The sequence below is a fragment of the Bubalus bubalis genome, chromosome 5, assembly GCF_019923935.1.
Source record: "Bubalus bubalis isolate 160015118507 breed Murrah chromosome 5, NDDB_SH_1, whole genome shotgun sequence".
NCBI classification, from domain to species: Eukaryota; Metazoa; Chordata; class Mammalia; order Artiodactyla; family Bovidae; genus Bubalus; species Bubalus bubalis.
The window spans coordinates 126,730,773-126,752,638 of NC_059161.1; the positions used below are offsets into that span (position 1 = coordinate 126,730,773).

Consider the following 21,866-nt stretch of genomic DNA (forward strand, 5'->3'; position numbering starts at 1 on the left):
TAATCCAGACCCCTTCCCTGCTCCTACCCCGCCCCCACCGGCCCCAGGAGACCTGGCTGGCTGGAGAAGCCCAGGGGTTCTGAAAGCTCCTTTCTCACAGTCTGAGCCCAGAAATACTGCCCACTCTTAGTCCAGGCGAGTGCTTGCCTCTTCAACTGTCCCGGGGTCCCACAGCCTGGCCCTGCCTGGCCTCTGTTCAGGAAGATTCCACACGGTGCAGGAGGCCAGAGTGTGTTGGACCCCTAGTCCTTCGTCAGTAAAATTTGTCCCAATGTGAGATTATGAGCAGAAAATACGACAATAAACCTCACACTTACACAGTGTGCCAAGTTCTGTCCTGAGCACTTTCCCACATATTCTCTCAACTAAAATAGACAGAAATGGTTCTTGAAAGTAGGAAGTACTGAGGACTTCCTTGGCAGTCCAGTGATTAGGACTCGGCACTTACACTGCAGGGTGAACAGATTCGATCCCTGTTCTGGGAATTAAGATCCCACAAGCATCCCAGTGCAGCCAAAATAAAATAACAGGAGGTAGGAAGTAGGAAGTCACAGGCATGGTGGGGCCCTGGTGAAACCATTGTCCCTCTGTGTCCCCCAGGAGCTCACAGGCCAATAGGCAAGCAGACAGACACACAAATGGCAGTGCAAGGATAAAATTCCTAACAAACGAGAGAGGATGACAGGGCCAGAAATGAGTTGTACTGTGAGGCTGGCTTAGCACTGGAAGCCCCTCCTGGGCTGCTGTAAACAGTGTCTCTCAATTCTCCACCCATGACCTTTGTCCCTTGGGCTCCTGTCATCGCTGACTCACCCCTGTACCCGCCTCCTCCTCACCAACTTCCTGGCAGCAGGCAAAAGTGCTGGCCAGTGGGAGTCTGGGAATCAGTGCAGGGCCTGGCCCAGTGCTAATCGCCCTCTACAGATCCCGTCCGGTTCTTCCTCCCAGGGCACAAGGGAGGGTGGGTGCCCTGTGGGGTGGGTCTGGGTGCCCTCTCTCAGGAGGAGTGTGGGCACAAGGGAGGAGAATGCTCTGCAGAACAGACCACCAAAGAGGAGGCGGAGGAGCAGGAACAGGCTGTGTCTGCAGGGGCCTCCTCCCGCCTGGCTCTCCCCATCCCTTCCTGGAGGAGAGCAGAGTGGAGGAGTGGGAGCTCCTGGGTGCACTGCATGGAGCTGGAGGGCCCTTCCCTGCTTTACTGTTTGGGCTGGGCCGGGTCTAATCCCCCCGTCTGCCTCCTGGACTAAGTGGGGCCCACACGGAGGGAGACAGGGGCCTTGCTGTGATGGGGAGGAAGACAGGGAGGCCCTCTCCACCAGGCATGGGAAGGGCTTTGGTGTGGGGTCCAGTCAGGCAGGGATACTCAGGCTCTGTGGATGTGACCACCCCTCCCCAGAGGGCGTGTCCGGAGGTGTGTGGCACCCAGCTTTTGAGCCCACAAAGCCCTGAGGGAGTAAGGAGCCATGGGTGGGGCAGACCCCTCCTCATTCCTGGTCCCTCCCACCCCTGAAAGCTGATAGCCGTGGGGCCCTGCCACCGCCCAGGGAGCGTGAAATGGGGTATGCGGCTGGGCGGCCACAGTGGCTCCTACTGCTGCCTGAGCTAGTCCCTCTCCCCTCTGGCACCCTGGCTGGCTCCATGGGCAGTCTCTGGGCAATCCCTGCCAGCTGCCCCCAGCCCTGCCTGGTCCAGGCCCTGCTAGCCTGCCCTACTCAGCCTGGAAGATGTCTCCCTAGTCCAGGTTATCAGTTCAAGTGCAGGCACCCTAGGATGGGCTTTCTGGCCTGGAGTTGAGCAAACTCTCCACAGGCAGCATGGCCCCCTCTCCTAGTCACACAGCAATGGGCTCAAGCCCCAGGGCCTGAAGGAGTTGGCACTCAGGGGTTTTGGGGCCATCCCAGTCCAGTTGGCATCCTTGCCCAACTTGGCATCTGGATTCCTAAGCTGTGCTGGCAACTAGGCCAGACATCCCGCCTGCCCATCCTCAGGTGTTTTCCTTCTTTGCTCCCCAACCCTGTCTGCCTCTTTTGCTCTTCCTTCCTGAAACCTCTATCCCTACTCAGGCAACCTCCTGGCCTAGCCCCAAAACCGCTGTCCTGGGGCCTGTCGTGGTTCAGGCTTCAGGCTGGAAGGCCAGGCCGGAGGTCTGGCTTGGGGGCTGAACTCTCTCTCTTTCAGGGAATTTCCTGAGACCCAGGTGTAGGTTCCTTGTCAGCCCTGATCCCCAGAGGCTGGTGATGAGACTAGCAGGAATGACCTCGGAACGCTCAAGGCCCTTGCCTCAAGGCCAAGTCCAAAATCTTGGGGGAACCCAAGAGAAAAAGAGAGAAAAGACCTGGAATAGGATCCCAGCACCTTCCTGAGGGCTGAGGCCTGCCATTGACTGCTCCGAGGGGAAGGGGGATTAGGCCTGGCTTAGCTCAGACAATGCGGCAGGATGGGGGGGGGCCTCAGCACTGTGCATGCACCCTAAGAGCCCCTTCCCTACCCCCCCCCCCCTCCACAGTGGGGCCTGCGGGAAGGGCCTGTCAGAGCTCAGAAGAGGGGGCAGGTGGAGAGAAGGGAGCAGCTGCCTGGGGCCCAGCAGGCGGTGGGGTGCAGCCGCTCTCCTTCCCTCCCCAACACCCCCATTCCTCAGGCTCTCAGGCCCTGCCACCCACCCTGAGCTGGAGATTCTGGGCACCAGACTCACACCCCTGAGCCCTGTTTCCCACCATGTGGGGCCAGAATTCTTTCAGGCAGCTCCTCCTGGTCCCTACTGACCCCCTCAGACATCCTCCTTCCTCCTGCTCCAGCTTCTCTGGCCTCATGGGCTTCAGGAGCCTGGGGGAAGGCAGAAGTTCCCCTGGATCTGGGTTTCTGCCGCTGGATGTCTCTTCTGCCCTGTCCCCACCACCCCATGCAAACCTCCCTCCCATCACCTCCTATTTCACCTTGGCCTTCCCGGCTCTAAAGAAGTCCTAGGGAACTTTGAAAAGGGGCCCTTCTGGCCATTCCTCACCTTGGCCACCAGGTGTCAGACTTTGTCCAGCTGGGAGGAGGGTCCTCCTTCACGTCCACCTCATCGGCCTGGCCTTGTGGAGATGAGGGCCAGGTGGGGAGGGGCCTAGAGGTGGCCTCTGAACTAGGAAGGCTGAGAGACACTGAAGGCTGGGGACAGGGCTGCAGCTCTGGTTCTAAAGCTCACAGTGACTCCCTCACTGCCCCCAACCCCACCCCCACCCCACTGATGAGGGCTTTGTCCACTGCTGGGAAACTGGGGAAACAGGCTGAGTCAGGGAGCTCAAGACTTGAAGGGACAAAGGCAGGGACAGTTGTGGCTCCAGAGAATAAGGGGGAGCTGAGAGGGAGCCACCCGTCAGAGTGCTCAACCAGGCCTGGATCATCGCCCTTGCCCTCTAGGTTAAGAGGAACAAGGGCCTCCCTTGGCCCTCTCCACTGTGGCAAGTGGGTGAAGAATATGTGTTTGTGTGAGAGCGAGTGCTTGAATGAATCTCCACACACACCAAGGGGGGACAGAAGTCCTAGATATGGGTCAGTCTTTGCAAAAGCAGGAAGCTGGCAAAGCATGACTGCCCTCCTACCGCCTCCTAGCAGAGTCGACTATACCCGCCACCCCCCACCCCAACTCACAGTTCTCCATCTGGTAGGCATCTCAACATGGGGGTGAGAGTTCTTCATGCGCTGTTGGTGGGGTGGGGGTGGTGGGGAGCAACAGGGAGGAGGGCCTTCTCTCCTTCCCTCCCACCCTCCCTAGCCTTTCTGGGGACAAAAGGAGGTCTAGAGGTAGTGCCCTCCGCCCCCACCCCCAGCCGCCCCAACCGTGGGGACTGCAGGGCTCTGTGTTTCAGGTTCTTAAATTGACCTTGGCCTCCCTGGGCCTCTGGCTGTCAGTTCAGTTCAGTCGCTTAGTCATGTCCGACTTTTTGCAACCCCATGGACTGCAGCACACCAGGCCTCCCTGTCCATCACCAGCTCCTGGAGTCTACTCAAACTCATGTCCATTGAGTCGGTGATGCCATCCAATCATCTCATCCTCTGTCTTCCCCTTCTCCTCCTGCCTTCAATCTTTCCCAGCATTAGGGTCTTTTCCAGTGAGTCAGTTCTTCTCATCAAGTGGCCAAAATATTGGAGTTTCAGCTTCAGCATCAGTCCTTCCTATGAATATTCAGGACTGATTTCCTTTAGGATGGACTGGTTGCATCTCCTTGCAGTCCAAGGGACCCTCAAGAGTCTTCTCCAACACCACAGTTCAAAAGCCATCGATTCTTCGGTGCTCAGCTTTCTTTATAGTCCAACTCTCACATCCATACATGATTACTGGAAAAACCATAGCTTTGACTAGATGGACCTTTGTTGGCAAAGTAATATCTCTGCTTTTTAATATGCTGTTTAGGTTGGTCATAACTTTTCTTCCAAGGAGCAAGTGTCTTTTAATTTCATGGCTGCAGTCACCATCTGCAGTGATTTAGGAGCCCCCCAAAAATAAAGTCTGTCACTGTTTCCACTGTTCCCCCCTCTGGCTATAATATCATACTTAAGAGGTGGAACATGAGATAACCAGTGACACTAACTAATGAAGATAACCAGTGAAAACTCATCACGTCCCCTGAAGCATCTGTGAATGGAGAACCCATGATAAACCCATTCACAGAAAATCCTGATGAGCTGTGGTTTGTCAGGAGCTGCCTGCCCCGTGGTCCACAGGGCCAAACCCCAAAGAAAGACTCAGCACTGATGTCATAGTAAGGAACTATTTGGGGGGGAATGCCCTTTCCGGCTAGGTTCTCCTCTGTGTCCACTGCCTGCCCACCCCCCCCAACCATTTCCCTCTGCTCCCACCCAGCACCCCCGCACACAACTCAACAGCTCACAGCCACTCAGCACGCACTCTCTAGCCCTCTGGAGCCTCTCACCCCTTGATTCTCTGCCATCCCTGCCTTGCCAGTTCTCAGCCTTGGGAAATAGCCTCTCTTCACTCTGTCCACCCCCTCTGGCTACCTCTGGCTCGCTAGGAAATGTCAGAGAATGTCACAATCCTGCTGATGAGTCCACAGCAGAGAAGTGTTTGCTGACCTCACTGGTGCCCCAGCAACCCTTTTGATTCTCCTCTGCCTGTCCCTGATTCCATCCCCCAAACCTCTCAGTCCTTCTCCCCCACCACCCCTCACACAGCAACAACGTGTTCTGACCTCCTGCAGGTAAAAACGCCCACAGCAAACCACCCAAGCAAAACACCTCCCGTGATTCTGCTGCTCACTCTAGAGATTCCCTTTGCCACTAAACTCTGGAAGGAATAGGTTTATTCTTCCACCTTCCTTCTTACCACCTCCTTCTTTAATCTCACAATTCAGTGTCTCTCAACTGCTCTTGCAAAGGTGGCCTAGGACTCCCTGGTGACCAAAGCCAATGCAGTTTCTCCCCCCATTTCCTCTCGAGTCTCCTGGGGCTGCCTCTTTGAAATGCTCTTCCCTTGGCTTTTCACATACTGTTGTCTCTATGCTCTTCAAATCAGATCTTCGAGTACTTTATCATTGTGGGGAAATGCTTCAAGGATGCAACAATGAATACACGGTGGAGCCTGCCCTCAGGATGCTACCTGGTTAAAAAGGAGGTGGACACAACCAGCCCTGGTCCTGCCCACCCTCCAGGAACGGTGTCAGATCCCCCTCAGGAGCACCCACTGTGTCCTGGGTGCTGGGAATACAGCGGGGACTGCAGACGCCACTTTCTCCCCAGTGGAGCTCTCAGACCAGCAGGGCCCTTGCCTGCCTGGATGCCATCACTCCTTCCTTCAAATAGTATTTCCCCTGCGTCTTTCTGCACTTAATCAAATTCTGCCTTGGATTCTAGCATTTGGCAGGGGGTGGGGATGGGGCGGGAGCTGGTCCCTTTTCCTGGATCGTTTAGTTCCACACGCTAATTGAACACCTTCTTTGGGCTTGGGCTTGAGCCTGAGCTGCATGCTGGAGAGGGAAATGGGGAAGACTCAGAATCTGCCCCCAGGAAGTACACAGTAGGCGGGAAGCACCTTCCTTCAGCCTGCATCCTGTTTAGCCCCTTGCCTGGTGCCTCACAGAACAACCATTGCATGGAGACAGCCCAGATGCCCTTTTCTTTCTATTTCCTTAAGCTGGTGGGTGGTGGGACCTGCAGGTGTCCCTGGGCACGCCTGGACCCCTCAGGGTGGGGTGTTCTCCCCACTTGGGTCAGGTGACTCAGGGACCTTTGACAGAGCCCGGCTCACCCCACCCACTAGCAGGTTCGTGGCTCCTGCACCTATACTCCCAGATCTCCCGCTTCCAGTGACTCTGCACTTGTCACCACCTCCCAGGGTCTGTCTGCAAGAGCAGGATTTTGTGCTTTTGTTTCTTATCGGCTCAGGCGAGCCCAGTTTCTTCCCAGAGAGACTTTGGGCTCTGTAAGGGCAGCAGCCAAGTCAGGTCCTGGCCTTCTTTTGGCTCTCCTACACCAGTTAGCACAGTGATGGGCAGGTAATTAGGTCTTTAAAATATCTGTCAACTGGTTGACATCACCCTCATTTGTTACTCCCTTTACTTAGGGCACTGTCTGCAAGAGGCCCTGGTAAAATATCCCCATATTACCTGGGAACAATTAGCACATGGATCCACCCAGCAGCTCTTCACCAGAGCATCCTGATATGCTGACATCAGTCATCTGTGATTATGGATCCTTGGCACCTCAGCCAAGCATCTTACTGTCATTGTGTCTCTTATCCCTTCCAACATTCTTATAAGGGTGTTAATTTTACCCATTTTACAGATGGGGAAACTGGACAGTAGAGAGCTTTAAATCATTTGTCCAAGGTCACCCAGCTGGTAGGTTATGGACCTGGAATTTGAGCTTAGATCATCCTTGATTGGGGCTTCCCAGGTGGCTCAGTGGTAAAGAATCTGGCTGCCAAGCAGGTGACGAGGCTTTGATCCTTGAGTCAGGAAGATCCCTGGAGAAGGTAGTGGCAACCCTCTCCAGTATTCTCGCCTGAAAAATCCCATGGAGAGAGGAGCATGGTGGGTTACACTCCATGGGGTTGCAAAGAACCAGACGTGACTGAGTGACTAAACAACATCATCCTTGAACAGCGTCTGTCTTATTTGCTTGCGTTGCAGTGTGAGTTCTTCTCTATTAATTTTATGTGGAAGAGCCAAGTGTAGAATCACAGCTGAAGCCTGTGACTTGGCCTCAGTCTGTCATGCTCCATGGGAGATGGAAAGTGTCTAGATGGTGAGGGTTACTGCTGGGGGCTCAGACAGGTAGCCCCAGGTGGGGGTCCTGGGGAAGCTGAGGGGCTTGGAGAGAGAGCCAGAGGGCAGACAGGCAGCTTTGCACAGGGACAGACCTATGGGACCACTAAAGTGAGCCAGAGGAGTAAGGTGGATTAGCAAAGGCTGGGAAGAGGAAAGGAAGCGACAGAGGGGAAGATATTTGGGAGGACTTCTTGGACAGCAAGGAGATCAAACCAGTCAATCCTAAAGGAAATCAACCCTGAATACTCATTGGAAGGACAGATGCTGAAGCTCCAGTACTTTGGCCACCTGATTCGAAGGACCAACTCACTGGAAAAGACCCTGATGCTGGGAAAGACTGCAAGCAAAAGGAGAAGGGGGCAAAAGAAGATGAGATGGTTGAGTCCACTGACTCAATGGGCATGAGTCTTGAGCAAACTCAGGGAGATAGTGAAGGACAGAGAAGCCTGGCGTGCTGCAGTCCACGGGGTCACAGAGTCAGACATGACTGAGGGACTGAACAATAAGAGGAGAGGGTGGGTGAGGGGCAGGAGCGTCTCCCCAGTGGACACATGGGAGAGAGCCTCTTCCCCGGCTCTTGGCCTCTCCTGGGCTAACTCTTGGGCTTCTGGCCCTTCACTAGCAGGTGTGGGAGCATAGGGCTGGGGGTGGGCAGAGGAAAGGCCAGGAGAACACGGGTGAGAGCCAGGGGTGGGGCGAGGTCAAGCAAAGAGATGACATTCTGGGGCAAGCATTTTATTTGTTAATACAAGAATAGAAATTCTGCAATAAATATCATCTAATAAATAACATCTCCAAATAAATAAATATTAATACAACAAACTTAAAAGAGTCATGAGTTGGGTGGGGCTGGGGAGCAGGGCCTAGGGGAGCTGCCCCCATACCCCGAAATGCTACCGCAATGTAAACTTTCAGGAAATTCTGTGGCTGTGGCTATGGTTGCCCTCCCCAGCCTGGGCAACCCACAGATACCCTGGGAAAGGGGGCGGAGGGGAGGCACCCTGCAGCTGGCAAGGAAATCCAAGGCCGTGTCCTTCTGGACGACACCCTGTGCCACGGATCACCTTGGTGACCCCTGGGTCCAGTCTGTCCCTGCCCCTCTGCTTTCAGTATTACCTCCATTGCAGACCCCACCTCTTCCATTTTTCATCCCATCTCTTCCGTCTGGACTTGGCCACCGTGTGTTTCCTGAACTGGATGTATTGAGTTGTTTGAGGGGTGGGGGAGCAACACCCATCTAAGGAGAGCAGGGCAGCCAAAGGGTTTCACCCCAGAAAGGCACATGTGATGGTGCCCCCCTCTCCCTGCCCTACAGGCACGCTTCCTGGAAGTGCCACTTGAGGGGCTGAGTGGGCGCTGGCAAGTGGTGGGCAGGAAGCAGGAAGCTGCAAGAGCCTCATGCCGACTGCAGCCACTCTGGGTGCCCTTGAGCATGACATCCTGTGGAAATGGGATGGGGCCTATTGCACCTCTTCCTCAGACCCGTAGGACTTAGGGAGGCCAGGAGGGGATGGGCCTCATTGCATCACACCCTCCTCCAAGTCCAGGGAGGCTGGAGGCTCACGGCTTCAGTCTCCTGGCTCAATGAGTGTTGGTGTATGCGTTTCTCCCTCCTAGAGTGGGAGCAGGACTGGAAGGAGGAAGGGAAGGAGAGGGTGGTCGGAGATCAGAAGCCACGGGCCTCCAGGTGTAGGGTGACTGCGGTGGCCGGAGGCTGCATCTTCTTCTTGAGTCGGTTGAAGTCCTTGGCTGAGCGCCACAGCCAGGTCTGCAGCTCCTTCAACAGCCAGAAGTCGTCCATCTTTTGGAGGAAGTCACTGTGGGCAGGGCCAGGGGCCCAGGTGGGCTCAGTCCCGGGCAGAGGCTGGGGCAGCGGGTAGCCCAGAGCTGCCATGACGCCTGCGATGCTGCCCAGCAGGCCCTGGAGGCTGGTGCAGAAGTGGGCCAGGCTGCGGCGCAGCTCGGCCGTGGCGGCCTGGCGGTTGAGGCCCCGCAGGTAGCATAGGAGGTGGCTGTAGGCCTCGTAGTTCTGGGTCAGCCGCAGTTTGTCGTTGAGGCTTCGCCACACCTCCAGGTTGACAGTGGCCTTGGGCAGAGTCTCCACCCCCAGCCGAGGGGGGTTGAAGTCAGGCTCGTTGAAAGGGGGGCCCAGGTAGTTCAGCTGTGAAAAGGAGAGGACGATGGGGAAGGAGGGGGCGGAGGAGCCGGCTGGCCTGCTGGGAGATGCTTGCCCCCAAAGCTTCTATTTCCTGCGTCCCCTGACACTGGCCCCATCTCCATGCTAGGCCTCCCCTAAGTTTCTCCAGGGATATCATTGGCATGGAGGTGACAGTTGAAGCAACGAGGGCGATGAGCTCCCCTATGGAGAAGTGCAGAAAGAGAAAAACACGCAGGAGAAACTCAGGAAGGACGTGCTGACTGGCTGAGAGCACAAGCCTTGGGACAGCGCCCCGCGGGGGGCAGGGCAGAGCGGAAGAGGAGCCTTGAGGACCCAGGAGGCCAGGCCACAGAGGTGAAGGTGGACCAGGAGAGTGCAGGGCCAAGAAGAGGAGCTCGAGAAGGCAGCAGGGCTCAGCAGCAGGGCTGCAAAACAGAGAGTGAGGACAGTGAGGCTCAGGAACACCGCTGGGCTTGGCAAGAATGAGGTGCCTGACGACCTTGGAGAGAACCGTTCCAGTGGCCTGGAAGCCAGATTGCAGGGGTTAAGGAGTGAGTGGGTGGAGAGGAAGTGGAGGCAGAGGGTGTAGACCACTCCTTCAAGAAATTTGGCAGGGAAAGCCCGGGGAAGAAAAAGGGTCAGGAGCTGGAGCGGGTAGCAGAGTCAAGCAGAGGTTTCCTGGATGGGAAGGCAGAAAGGAGAGCGGGTGGGAAGGCAGAGGGCCCGGGGGCACCCAAGCTACGCCTGCCCCCAACAAGCCTGGGCCACTCGCTGGAGGGCAGGGGACACGGTCCTCGCTGAGGCCCCCAGAGAAGGGCTCAGAGGTGCAGGGCTGCCGGAGGCAGAAGTGGGCCATCTCAAGAGCTGGGCAGGAGGAAGGGTGTGAAGACAGTCTAGGGACGAGGACAGAATCTTGCCAACCCTCAGGGGAGAGGCCTGGGGCCCAGGGAGAGGGCAAAGGAGCTCAGCTGGGAGAGAGAGGGAGAAGCAAGAGGCGAGGCCTGGGATAGGCAACCCCAGGGGGAGGTTCACATGCTGACAAGCTCAGAGACAAACTAATTTCCTCGGTGTATCCTGGGGCTGGAGCCAGCTCCCCCGCCACCCTCCTCCCCCTGCTTTCCCTGGCTCCAGAGTAGGGTCTGGGATGTGGAGGAGGAACACGGGAAGAGGGGCCAGTTCCCCACGGTCCTCGGCAACCCCGACCCTCCTCCCTTCTCTCCTGGGCTCTCCGAGCACCTCCGGACCGCACCCAGATCCTTATGGCATAGCTTCCATCCACATCCCGAACCCCCTGCCCCTCCTGGCCGGGGTTCCCTACAGCCCCCTTTTCTCCCCAAGTCCCCTTTAGGAGGCCCAGCCAGGATGGGAGAGGCAGACAGAAGGGGAGGCCCATGGGTCCAGAGCAGCAGGGCCCCAGGTCTGGGGCAGAGACGAGCTGGAACACAGGCATGGGGGGTGGGGCCCTCCAGCCCCACCCAGCCCCACCCGGGCAAGAGACACCACAACACGGTGTAAACAGAGGAGACTTCCCTGGCCCTCAGGGGGAGGCGGGCGGCTGGGCTGGCAGCCAGTGCGGCAGTGGGCCAAGGCGGGTGCAAGGCCTGCCCACATGCCTGGTCCTGGGGCCAGGGATGGGGAGGAGGGGGCACTTTCCCCAACAGTGAGGGCAGGAGATGGGCCAGCCAGGGGGACTCCTGAGAGCCCAAGCCCCTCCCCGTCACCCCGTCATTCACCAGGACCCCCACTCTCTTGGTGTTCTCTCTTCTCTCACCCCCGTTCTTCACCCAGCTCCCAGCCCCTGAGCAGCCCCGATACTCACATAGGTCCCAGCCAAGCTGCGGAGCTGGTGCTCCAGGTAGCGGGTGAGGTCATAGGTTTTCTGGATGGAGGGGCCAGGCCCCGGGTCTCCTGTGCGGTTGAGGGCTGGCACTGCAGGGAGCTGCCAGAGCACGGTGCACAGACACGCGAGCATCCCCCACGAGTCCCCTGTGGACAGGGCAGTGAGGAACCTGAGGGTGGCCTGGCCTGGCCCAGGAGGCAGCTGGCAGGTGTCTGTCCCCACCTTGGGTGGGAGCAGGGCGAGGGTGGGACACCAGATGGGAGCAGGCAGAATGGGGGGGGGTGGCGCTTCCTGGTCTGAGAGAGTGTGTTCATGGAGGCATATTTGTGTTTGAGGACGAGGGCTTGGCCTGTGTGTCTACCAGGAGGTACTGGAGAGCATTTGTGTGTCAGCTAAGAGTCACCGTGAGTGTGTGTGTGTGTGTGTGTGTGTGTGTACGTGGAGGGACAGGCCGAGGGACTGCGAATCAGAATCAGTATTCCCAGGTTCCAGCTGTACCTCGGCTTTCTCTCCCACCCTCTGCAGCTTAGGGGGAGCCCAGGGGCTGGGAAACAGCATGTGTCAGAGATTCAGGTTGAGAGAAGTCAGCCCTGAGAGGGACACGCAAGAGGCAGCCACGAGTGGGAGTCGAGCCAGAGGTAGGACGCAGGGTCAGACCACCAGGGTCAGAGGCAAAGTGTAGCTGTGGACACCAGGGCCGGGCGGGCTGAAGGACATGGGGCTGGCTCGGGTGGGTGGTGGGGGCTATATTCTGGGATTTGATTCCAGTGCGTGAAAAGTGTAGGATCGAGTTAGACTGAAGGAAATGTGGTGTTCGCTCTGAGAGGCTGGCTGCAATGAGATTTGCCCCCATGCTCCTCTAGGGTATCAGATGGGAGAAAGTTAGACCTGAATGAGACCTGGGGATCGGTCTGCCGTGAAGACAGGCCGGGGGTGGGGCGGAAACAGCATGAGATGTATTTGATGAGTCCCGCTTGTCCACTGGTGGTACTGGAGAGTTTGGGCCCTGCAGGATACCAAAGGCCAGGGGTCAGAGCTGTGAGGAAAGGCTCAACCACTGGGAAACATGATGTTCCCAGCTTTTAGATGAGGTTCAAGGTCAAGAGCACTAGACCAGGATTCAGTGGGCCTTGGGATTGGCAGTGGCAATGAGGGTTAGGAGAGAGTAAGGCTGTAATTGGCACTGGGCTAGATTAGGTTTAAGGACTGGGTTCCTTTTAAAGTTTCAGGTTAGTTTATTGGGATCTGGCTGACTGAGTGTGGCTGAGGTTTGAGTCCAGCTGGGGGATGTGGTTAGGTTTGGTCAGGGAGAGGGTTGGCTGGGGCTGAAGTTTGTGCATCTGTTGGTGTAGCTGTCTGATGGGGTGATACATGGTATGTCACTCAGAGTAGGGCTAGTTTGGGTTTTGAGCTTGGGGAAGTGTGAGGTCGAGAGTGGTTTCCTTCTTTTATAGATTATATCCTGTCAAATTTTCTACAATGACTTGCTTTGATAGAAATAAGTTGGATATGGGTTTAACAAATTGATTGTAGTTAAGATTTATGGTAAGTGTGGAGTTAGAATTAACACCAGGTATGTTTAGACTTAGTCATATGCTTGGTCAGAGGTTTAGAGAGGGTTGCAGCCTCGGAGGGTTTAGGATTCACGTGGTCTGGAAGGTCTCTGTGGAGGGCAGGGCTCAGGTGCGACCTGCAGTGGCCCGCTGGTCGGTCTGACTGCTTCAGGTGCTTTACCGGCTGGCTGCACTGATGGAGCACGGTAACAGGGCGCCTCTAGTCTCAGGGATTCTGCTGTCTTGAGTGAAGGGCTCTTGCTTGAGGATATGTGTGTGTGTGCGTGCATGCACGCATGCACACACGTGCCCCACCCATGTGTGTTTCAGGACAGAAGGCAGGGCCAGACCCATAACTGCTGCCTAGGGAGACAGGCTCCCCTTTTCCTCTTCTCCATCTGTAGCCTGTGGCTTCCCTCCCAAATGGTCCTCTCCTCATCCTTCCTTTCCACCCCTAGCTCTTGCTGACTCTGAGTTCCCTTCTTTTTCCTCCCCACCCCTCTCTTTTTTTGGCTGCACTGAGCAGCATGTTGGGGGGATCTTAGTTCCCCAAGCAGGGATCAAACCCATGCCCCCTGCAGTACACATGTTGAGTCTTAACCACTGGACCACCAGGGAAGTCCCCCTGAGTTCCTTTCTATTCCCTGTTCTTCACATCCCAGACAACTCCAGGCCCTTCTTCTCTGCTGCCCTCAGCCTGGCTGGCTGGCTGAGTGCCCAGGATCCTATGGGCACAGCGAGGAGTTAGTTTCAGGGGTTGCAGACCTGCTGAGTGGGGAGCAGCCCTTCTGGGACTGAGTCTGGTCCCTTCTCACAGTTAGTGATGACGCCGAGGGTCCCAGCAGAATCAGCAGTTAGGAGCTAGGCTCGGTTGGCTCTTTACACCACCCTGCTCTGGGCAGCCCTGCCAGCCAAAGATCTAGGACTGGGCGCTGCCTGGCACACAGAGGGTGGGGGCGGGGGGTCAGGAACCCAGTTCTGGGCCTTGTTCTTCCCTCCCCCTCTGGGCCGTGTGGGACATCCCTGGGGAGGACTGGCTCCCTACACAGGGACGGCACAGGGAGAAGCCTCTGGAAAAACAAGAGCGAAGTCATCTGGGCAGAAAAACGGCTCATGAAATTAACCAGACAAGGCCGGTGTTTCCAGGAATATTTCAGTTCTGAGGTAACTGTGTCACTGAAGGCTGGGGGGGTGGGAGGGTGGGGGGAAAGAGCTGAAGGACCTGAGGGATCGAGAGGGAAGGAGCCTCAGAAATCCAGAGGGAGAAGAGGCAGGAGGGGAGTAGAAGGCCAAAGGGCTCTCCTCTGTCGGGATGGCTGCTGCTCTGGGCAAGATGTCCCACCTCTCAGGCAGCAAGACTGAGAGCTGTCTGGGCAGAGAACACCTGTGGGTCAGCCGTGGGCCCTGGGCTCCCTGCAGCCTGCCTGACTCCCTCGGAGGGCAAGTGCTGGGGCACCCTGGAGTCATCACACTCCCCCTCCAGGCGCAGGGTGTGCAGGTGGGCTGGCCACTGGGGGGCTGTGTCCTGGGCCCCCTCCCCCAGCCCTGGCCCCCAGCCCGGCCCCCCCCCGCCCCAACTCTGCCTCTGGCTGCTGCCCACTGATTGTTTACATCCCGTCTTCCCCTGTGTTTATAAATCCGGCTGAGCACGTGAGGAGCTAATGAGAGCAGCTCACATTTCCTGCTGTGGGGGCCCCCCGCCACCCCCCCATCCTGGCCCCCGCCCCGGCCAGCCCCTAATTCCATCCAGATCCCTGGGCCCTGGGAACCAAGGCCCCCCTCATGAACACACACACACACACACACTCAGCCCACGCACGTGCATGGCCACCCTGACACGGCTGTACAGGCAGGCAGACCCCATGGACGCGTGTCTCTAGGCAGCTGCCCCCTTCAGCCCGTCTCCCCCATTCTGACCTCAGTCAGGAAAGATAGGGGGCTCAGCAGTGCACATGAGCCAGGGCAGTCACAGTGGGGAGGACCGGTCAGCCAGGAGACTCTGCACCTTGGACTGGTGGCTCAGAGCCGTCAGCCCGACAGGTAGGAGCTGGGAGGCGCTGCCCAGAGGTGCAAGGAAGAGTGAAGGCCCTGCCTTGAGGCCAGGCCAGGCCCAGCACCCTGGTGACCTCGGAGGGGTCAGCGGGGGAGCACCTCGGGAACGCAGCCACTGAAGGGGTGCTGGGTCCACGGTGGCAGGAGAGTCAGGGAACAGCTCTGGGGGCCACCCCCCAGACCCCCTTCTCAGAAAGGCCCAAAGGAACAGCCCAACTTTCCTGGTCTTCTGAGCTGGCTGCACCTCCCCTGTCTTCCTTCTCTCCCTTCCATCATTCTCTCCTTGGTTCCCTATCCCCCAGGCAACTGAGAAGAGGCTTAGGGAGTGGGTAACGAGTGGGCCCAGAAGTCAGGAGACCTCTCTGTCACCAGCCCATCCAGTGGCTGGCCTTGTGTGATGGGATCGCACTGTGCAGCTAAATTTCAAACCACGTGGCACTCCTGCTCTGCTGTCCTCTTCAGCAGCCCCCTCCCTGCCCTTCTCTTCCAGCCTAAATGATAGAAGAGGAAACTGAGGCCCAGGGAAAGAAGCAGATGGGCAGCCCGCCTCCCAGCCTTGAGGAGTCCATTCCCAACCAGGAGTCGGGCTTTTGTTGGAGTCCAGGGTCAGGGTTGTTCCACAAGAGGACCCTGGGTGGAGCCGGGCAGAAAGCAGGCATGGTGGGGGTGCTGGAGCGCAAAATGAAGGAAATAGCCCAGCAATTGTGTGGGTGTGCTTGAAAGGGTGTTGTTATCCAGAGAGTGTGGGAGGGGCTCAGGGAGCGTACAGGAGCTAGAGTGTGAATAGACAGGTGGGATTGTGGGGAGGAATGTGAAGTGTCACTAACAGCGTAGTAGCTAGTGCCGAGGGGGCTGTGCAAAAGTGTGAGCGGCCAGCGCAGGGCTCTGCCAGGGGGAGAGGGAGCCACCACACCAGCTGGGAGGTGAGGCCTCTCAGGGCTGCAGCGGGACAGTAGCTGCCACCTCTGCCTGGCGCCTGTTTCCTCCCCGCGGTTGGCTCCAGGTCAGCGAGGGTGTCTGAGCCAGTGAGGGCACCGGGTCTGCTCTGTAGGCGCGGGGGGTGTATCCCCGTGTCCCGCGGGAAGGGCAGACATGTGCTCCCGCAGCCGGGGAGGGGCTCCATGGGGACAGGGAAAGCACAGAGGTGTCAGCCTGGAGGGGTCAGGGTCAGAGAGCGCCCGACCGAGGAGCGCGTCCAGTCCCCCCACCCCGCCCCCCCACAGCCGCTCTCCGAGGCTCGGACCGCGCCGGCCAAGCCGGACCTCCAGCCGCCCCTCCCCTCCCGGCAGCCCCCTCCTACCCCAGAGGGGCGGGCCGGGCCGGGCGCAGGAGGAAGCGGGGACGCGTCCTCTGGGAGGTGGGAGTCTGGGGAGGGCATCTGGAACGCAGAGCGGAGTCGCTGGGAAGGAAGGTGGGGAGAACCGGGATGAAGGGACTCGGGCGAGGCCCGGGGCCTGGGGGGTTCCCTCGAGGGGCTCGGCCCGCTCGCCCGCCCTCTCCCCTCGGCGGTGACCTCTCGCTCCCGGCCCCCTCCCTGCGGCGGCGGCGGCGCCTTCCCCCTGTGTGGCCCCGGCGCCCCCGGCCCCGCCCCCGGCCCGCTCCCGCCCGGTCGCTCCCTTCCCGGCGGCGGGGGCGGGGGCGGGGTCCGGGGGCGCCGGGGCTCCGGGCTCGGCCGGGCCGCTGCCCTTTCCCGCGCCGTCCACTCCCTGCCCGCCCTCCCGCGGGCCGCCGGGGCCAAGCGGCCGCCGCCGCCGCTCCCCCGCCGGTGACAGACTTTGCTGCCCGGTCCGGCCGGGCTGCGCCCGCCACCGCCCCCCTCACCAAGCCCGCCCGCACTAATCACTCCCAGGCCACTGCGGGCCGGCCCGGGGGGCTCGCGGCCGCCGCCCGGCCCCTACCTGCCGCCGGCTCGCCCGCCACGGGCAGCATGGTGGCTCCGGCCGCGCGGCGCGCAGCGAGGAAGCCGCGACTCCCGCGGCCCGGCCCGGACCAGCCCGGCGCGGCTCTGCCCTCCGCCCTCCTCTCGCCCGCCCTCCTTCCCGCCCTCCCCTCCCGGCGGGCCGGGGAGGGAGAGCGGCGCGGCCCGAGGTGTCGGCCTCCCCTCGCCTCCCGTCGGCCCGGCCTCGGACTCCCCTGAGCCCCCCTCCCTCCCGCCCGCTTCCTCTCCCGGCCCCCTCCTCCTCCGCGCGCGCCGTCTCCTCCCGCAGACCCGCTCCCTCCTCGGACTCGCTCTCCCGACTTTGGCGCGGGGCTCGGTCCTCCGGGGTCCCGGGACCCCGCCTCGCCGGGCTCCAGGTGGCCGCCTCCCAGGTCTGTGGGTCGCCCGGGCTGCCCGCCGCGCTCCGGCCACCTCCCGGCCCCGCCGAGCGGACTCCAGGAATGCCGCGTCCCCGCCCGGCCCCTCTCGAGGGCGCCCGGCCCGTGCCCCCCCCGCCCCGGCCCGAGCCCCGCAGGCGGGGGCAGCGCCCGGCTCCCCGGCCCGGCCCCGGCTCGGGACTCCCGGGGGGAAGGACGGGAACCGGATCTGGCGGCTCCCGGGCGGGGGCGGGGGCCGGGGCCTCGGACGCCTGGCTCCTACCTGCTCGGAGGTCCATGGGGCTGGGGGCCGGGCGGGCCGGGCGCGGCTCCTCTCCCGGAGGCTGGCGGAGTGGGAGGGCGAGCCGCGGCTCCGGCGAAGCTTTAATAATCCCATCCGCCAGGCCCACTCGCAGGTTTTTTTCGCTCGGTTTTGGATTTTTTTTTTTTTTTTTCGGTGTGGGACATTCTGCAAACTTTTTTTTTCTGACGTGTAAAGCTGTAACCACAAATTGTAGCGGCCCTCCCCGGGGTGGGGGGAGGAGGGGGGAGGAGGGAAGGGAGGGCTTCTGGGGCTCCTCTCCCTCCCACAACACCGAGGGGGGGTGAGGTGAGGCGAGGCTGCGGCGGTACCACCCCGGGCCTCCTGGGGGAGGGGGCGGGAGGGCATCCGTCCGTCGGCAAACTCCCCAGACAGGGGAGTGAGCTGGCCGCCCCTTTTCTTCTCCTTGGGTGTCGGCCTGGGGCGCCGGCCCCCCACCCCCGGCGGGGTCCCGCTCTCACCCTACCTCTGCCTCAGCATCTCTAACCTCCCCACCCTCACTCCCCACCCCCCACCCCGAGTAAACGCAATGACACATTCTCCCAAATGCCAGCGAGCTGGCTTCGAAGCAAGTGATGGTGTTTTTCCTGCTGCCCTTTGTCTGGGCTGACCGCCCCCCTTGCCTATTGTCCCGCCGCCTGTCCCATTTCCAAACACCGAGGCTAAGCGAGGCGCCCGGGCTGGGGCAGGTGACTAACCGGCTCACAATGCCCCTCCTCCGGTGGGGGGGGGCGGGTAGAGGGCACCACAGGCCCACTGCCCAGTGCGGAGGGAACAGGGCACTTGGCAGAGGGCTCTTCCCTCCAGTTCACAGGGTTCTGCATTCTTCCTGCCCCTGGCCAGGAGAGTGCTTATGGGTGGGGGACTCGTAATTCATTAATCAGCACGAGGCACCGGACCAGTTTCAACACCAGAGGTTTCAGGGGTGACTCAGCGAGACCGCTTGGGTGCAAGGCGATGGAGAGACCCAGAGTCCCCACTTGTGAAATGCTTTCCCATGAAGACTCTGCTTTCTCCTGCCTTTGGAGTTGGGGCTGTGGGCTTTCTGGGTGGTGGGGGTAGGGGTGGTTGGGCTGTGAAGTGCCCTCTGTCCGTCCTTCCCTAGACACTGGACAGGGACTTGCCAGGCGGGATCCCTAGGAGACCCATAAGCCCAGACCCTCCCTGGAGGGTCTCTCTGTCTCCCTGCACAGATGACTGCCAAGGAGAGTGCAGAGGAAACGCTTTCATCTGGGGGAGTGCAGACATTCCCACTCCACTTTTCTTTGGTCATTTGGTCTCCAAGGCTTGAATGCTCTAGAGGGCCAGACCACCAATTAAATCACTTGGTAATAAGTTGCTTTTGTTGTAGTCTATTTGCCGCCCCAAGGAGGGAAAGGTGGTGGTGGGCCAGACCTGCACAGTGACTCCTCTCAAGAACGGCATCAAAGCCTGCGCCCACCACGCCTGCCCTGGTGCCCCCAGAGAAAGAAGGGTACCCTGCCGGCCCTGCTCTCGCCCCTCGAGGCTGCGGGTCAGAGAAGGAGGCACGGTCCTGCCCAGAGCCGGGTTCCCAGAGCAGCTCTTCACTTTCCTTCACTTCCAGAACTGAGGTGGGGGGGTGGGGGGGGGTGGGGAAGAAGTTTGTTTTCAATTACCTCACTGGAGTGGGACAGACTTTGTTGTTGGGTTTTTTTTTTCCCCCTTTTTATTTTTTTTTCCCTAAACGAGGAGAAAAAGAGCTGGGAAAGGGGAGCTGGCCTGCGGTGGGGGGCAGGGGCTCTTCTTGGGAGTCAGGAACAGCTCCGATGAAACTTGCCTTGGGGGGGCCCTTGGAGAAGTGCTTAGGGGGGCCTCCCCCTGCCCCTCCCCCAGCCAGAATGCTGGAGTTTCAATGACATTCTTGGCGGGCGAGCCCGAGGATCTTTTGATGCCCATGCCAAGGTCAAGGAGACAGATGCCCAGTGGGTGACAGGCACTGAGACTGGCCAGGAGGTCTCCTAGCAGCTACCCTTTTGGAGGGAAGGGGCAGGGGAGGGGGAGAGGGGAGCCGCTCAAGCCCTTCTGCCCGGGTTTGCAGCCTGCTCCTTGCGGAAAGTGTCTGCACAGACAATGTGGTTTGGATTTGGCTGAGCCCCTCAGCACCTTATAAAGCACCTTGCTGAGTCAGGGAGAAAGCAGCCCCAACACGGGAGAGAAGGAGGGGGCCAGGAGAGAAAGGGGAAGGAGGGAGAGGGGAGCTAAGGAGGGGGGCGCTGAGGGAAGAGGAGGGAGAAGAGAGAAGGGACAGGGCAGGAAAGAGGAGACACAAAGAGACAAATCGGTAGGTGGGAGTGGGAAGGAGGGGGAGGCCGACTGAAGAAGGAAGAGGAACCCGGTTTAGTGGAAGGGGAGGGATGTGTCCATGCCCCCCACCCCCACCCCGGCAAATGTTCACCTCGGGAGTCTAGAAATCATTGGTTTGCAGGAACTGAGGGTTGTAACTCTGGAATGGGGACCCAGGCCAGCTGGTGCAGGGACAAGTGGCTTTCCACACAGCCCCACCCGGAGCTGGACGCCCCGACCCCATGAGCTGGGGAAGCCCTGTTTTCCCTCTGCCTCTTGTCTGGACTTGCAGCCCTGCCCTCTCCCCTCACCTGGGGGGCGGGGGTGGGGGGGCAAGCCGCTCCCCTCCCCATCTTCCCCACTGCCCAAGGGAAAATCATCTCCATCTCCAAGCTGCCAGTGCCCCTCTGCCATGTCTGGGCAAAGGCAGCATGCCGGCGACGAGCTGCCAGTTGGGCCGGGGTGGGGGCTGGAATAAAGACAGTGCCTTTATTCTGCCAAATCCCCAAGGGGGTGGGCTGGTGGGGGTTGGGGGTGGTGAAGGAAGAAGGGAGGGGTGGAGAATGGAGAGCCCCTACAGGGTTTCTGTGGGGTGGCCTAGGCACAGGTGGCTGCCCTCTGATTTCCAGGTGGAGACCTTGGGGGAAGTTCCTGCTCCCCCGTGGCTCTCAGACAGGGAGGTTTGCCAGGGGCCCTTCCAGCTCTCTCCGTCTGAGATTCCTGGTGGGGGCAGGGCAGAGGTGAGATGAGGGGATGCAGAGGGGCGGGGCAGATCCATCTGTCCCACGAGGGCTCCTACAGGCATTTCCTGAGCCCCAGCGGGGTGCCAGGTCTTGTAAAGGACAGAGGAAAACCCACCTCTGCCTTCAAGAATTTCAGAGTCTGGTGACAAAGGACACTCATTAAACTGAGATCAGAGGGAAGGCCAGCTCTGGGAGGAGGCGGAGCTTTTGGGTGGATGTGTGGCTGGATGGCAGAAGGGGTGGCTACAACCACTGGCTGAAGCCCTGAGGTCCCATGGGCGAGCGCGAGCGGGTGGAGCAGGTGGAGGGCAGGATGGGGAGTCAGGATGCTGGGCTTCCAGCTGGCTGGAGTGGCCTTGGGACAAAGCCCGTCACCTCTCCGTGGAATGGGATATGACCACCTCCCCAGAGCATGGTGGGAGTATCCGTGAGCCGATGAGGAGGATGTTGTTCTGATGCCCTGTCTGGCCTTCTTCCAGACTTCACTCCTTACCATCCGCAGGGGTTAGCCAGTCAGTCCTCAAACGGTGTGTCTGGGTAGGGGGCAGAGCTGGCACCCAGAGATGACTGAGCTGCCCTCCAAGGGGGTGGGGGTGAGTCAGTCTTGACTCAGGGATGGGCTAGGGTTCCACCCCTCCCTCCTGCCTCCCCACCTCCCCCGATAACTGGCACCCCCAGGGAAGGCTGTCTATATGCCCAAAAGACACCGTGTCCCACACAGCTGCAGAGTTGACACTGAAGGCCCCGTGGCCGCCGGGGTGTCCGAGGAAGGCTCTGGTCAGTGCCCTCTTGGTGGCTGAACAGGGGTGCAATACTGGAGAAGCCATGGAAGTGAGTGAGGACATCCATCCATCCATTCATTCATCTATTTGTTCACCAAACCTTCATGAGTTCCTGCTCCATGCCAGGCGCCAGGGACACAGAGCCCGAAGAGGACAGGAACCCTAAGAGGCCCTGGGGTCAGGGGGTGGAGGCCCCGCCCCAGAGACTGCCAGCCTGCTGCCATGCCTGGCGTTTCTCAGTGACGTGCTACTCTTTTGCACCTCTTGGGCTTAACTCATGACAAGTGTTAAGACACACTGAGCTCTTGCCACGAGTCAGGTCCTGTGCTAAGGCTTACGTGAATGATTTCACTCCATTCTTACAATAACCCTAGATAATAAGAACTGGTGTTTCCCCATGTGATACACGAGGGGACTGAGGCTTGGTAAGATGAAGCCACTTGGCTGAGGTCATGCCAGGAGGTAGAACCAAGGCTGGATCTGAGGGCCGCTGGCCTTGAGCACGGCTCCCTCTTCACCATACCCACCATGCAGGGACCCTTGAGAAGA

General features: G+C 59.6%; 1 protein-coding gene across 5 annotated transcripts; it reads right to left on the bottom strand.

The window, feature by feature from the left end:
• Positions 1 to 7,987: 7,987 nt before the first annotated feature.
• On the bottom strand, positions 7,988 to 17,947 carry CLCF1 (cardiotrophin like cytokine factor 1). 5 transcript variants are annotated; one of them, XM_025286763.3, is made up of 4 exons: positions 17,450 to 17,947; positions 16,172 to 16,270; positions 11,246 to 11,412; positions 7,988 to 9,429 (listed from the first exon to the last, which is right to left on the bottom strand). In XM_025286763.3, exons 1-4 carry the CDS (start codon positions 17,463 to 17,465, stop codon positions 8,935 to 8,937), a joined length of 777 nt encoding a protein of 258 aa, XP_025142548.3. In that variant the 5' UTR covers positions 17,466 to 17,947; the 3' UTR covers positions 7,988 to 8,934. The 5 variants fall into 5 exon arrangements, with proteins under 5 accessions (XP_025142548.3, XP_044799702.2, XP_025142550.3 ...); XM_044943767.2 differs by lacking the exon at positions 17,450 to 17,947 and adding an exon at positions 17,111 to 17,387; XM_025286765.3 differs by lacking the exon at positions 17,450 to 17,947 and adding an exon at positions 16,770 to 17,387.
• Between the last annotated feature and the right edge of the window lie 3,919 nt (positions 17,948 to 21,866).

Bases quoted from the DNA above. Each gene is read 5' to 3' on its own strand.
- CLCF1 (XM_025286765.3), bottom strand. From the start codon at position 16,800: ATGCTGCCCGTGGCGGGCGAGCCGGCGGCAG. The intron at 16,271-16,769 runs GTAGGGGCCGGG...CTTCCTTCCCAG, and splicing joins GGCGGGCGAGCCGGCGGCAG to CGACTCCGCTCTGCGTTCCA. The intron at 9,430-11,245 runs GTGAGTATCGGG...TCCTTTTCACAG, and splicing joins GCAGCTTGGCTGGGACCTAT to CTGAACTACCTGGGCCCCCC.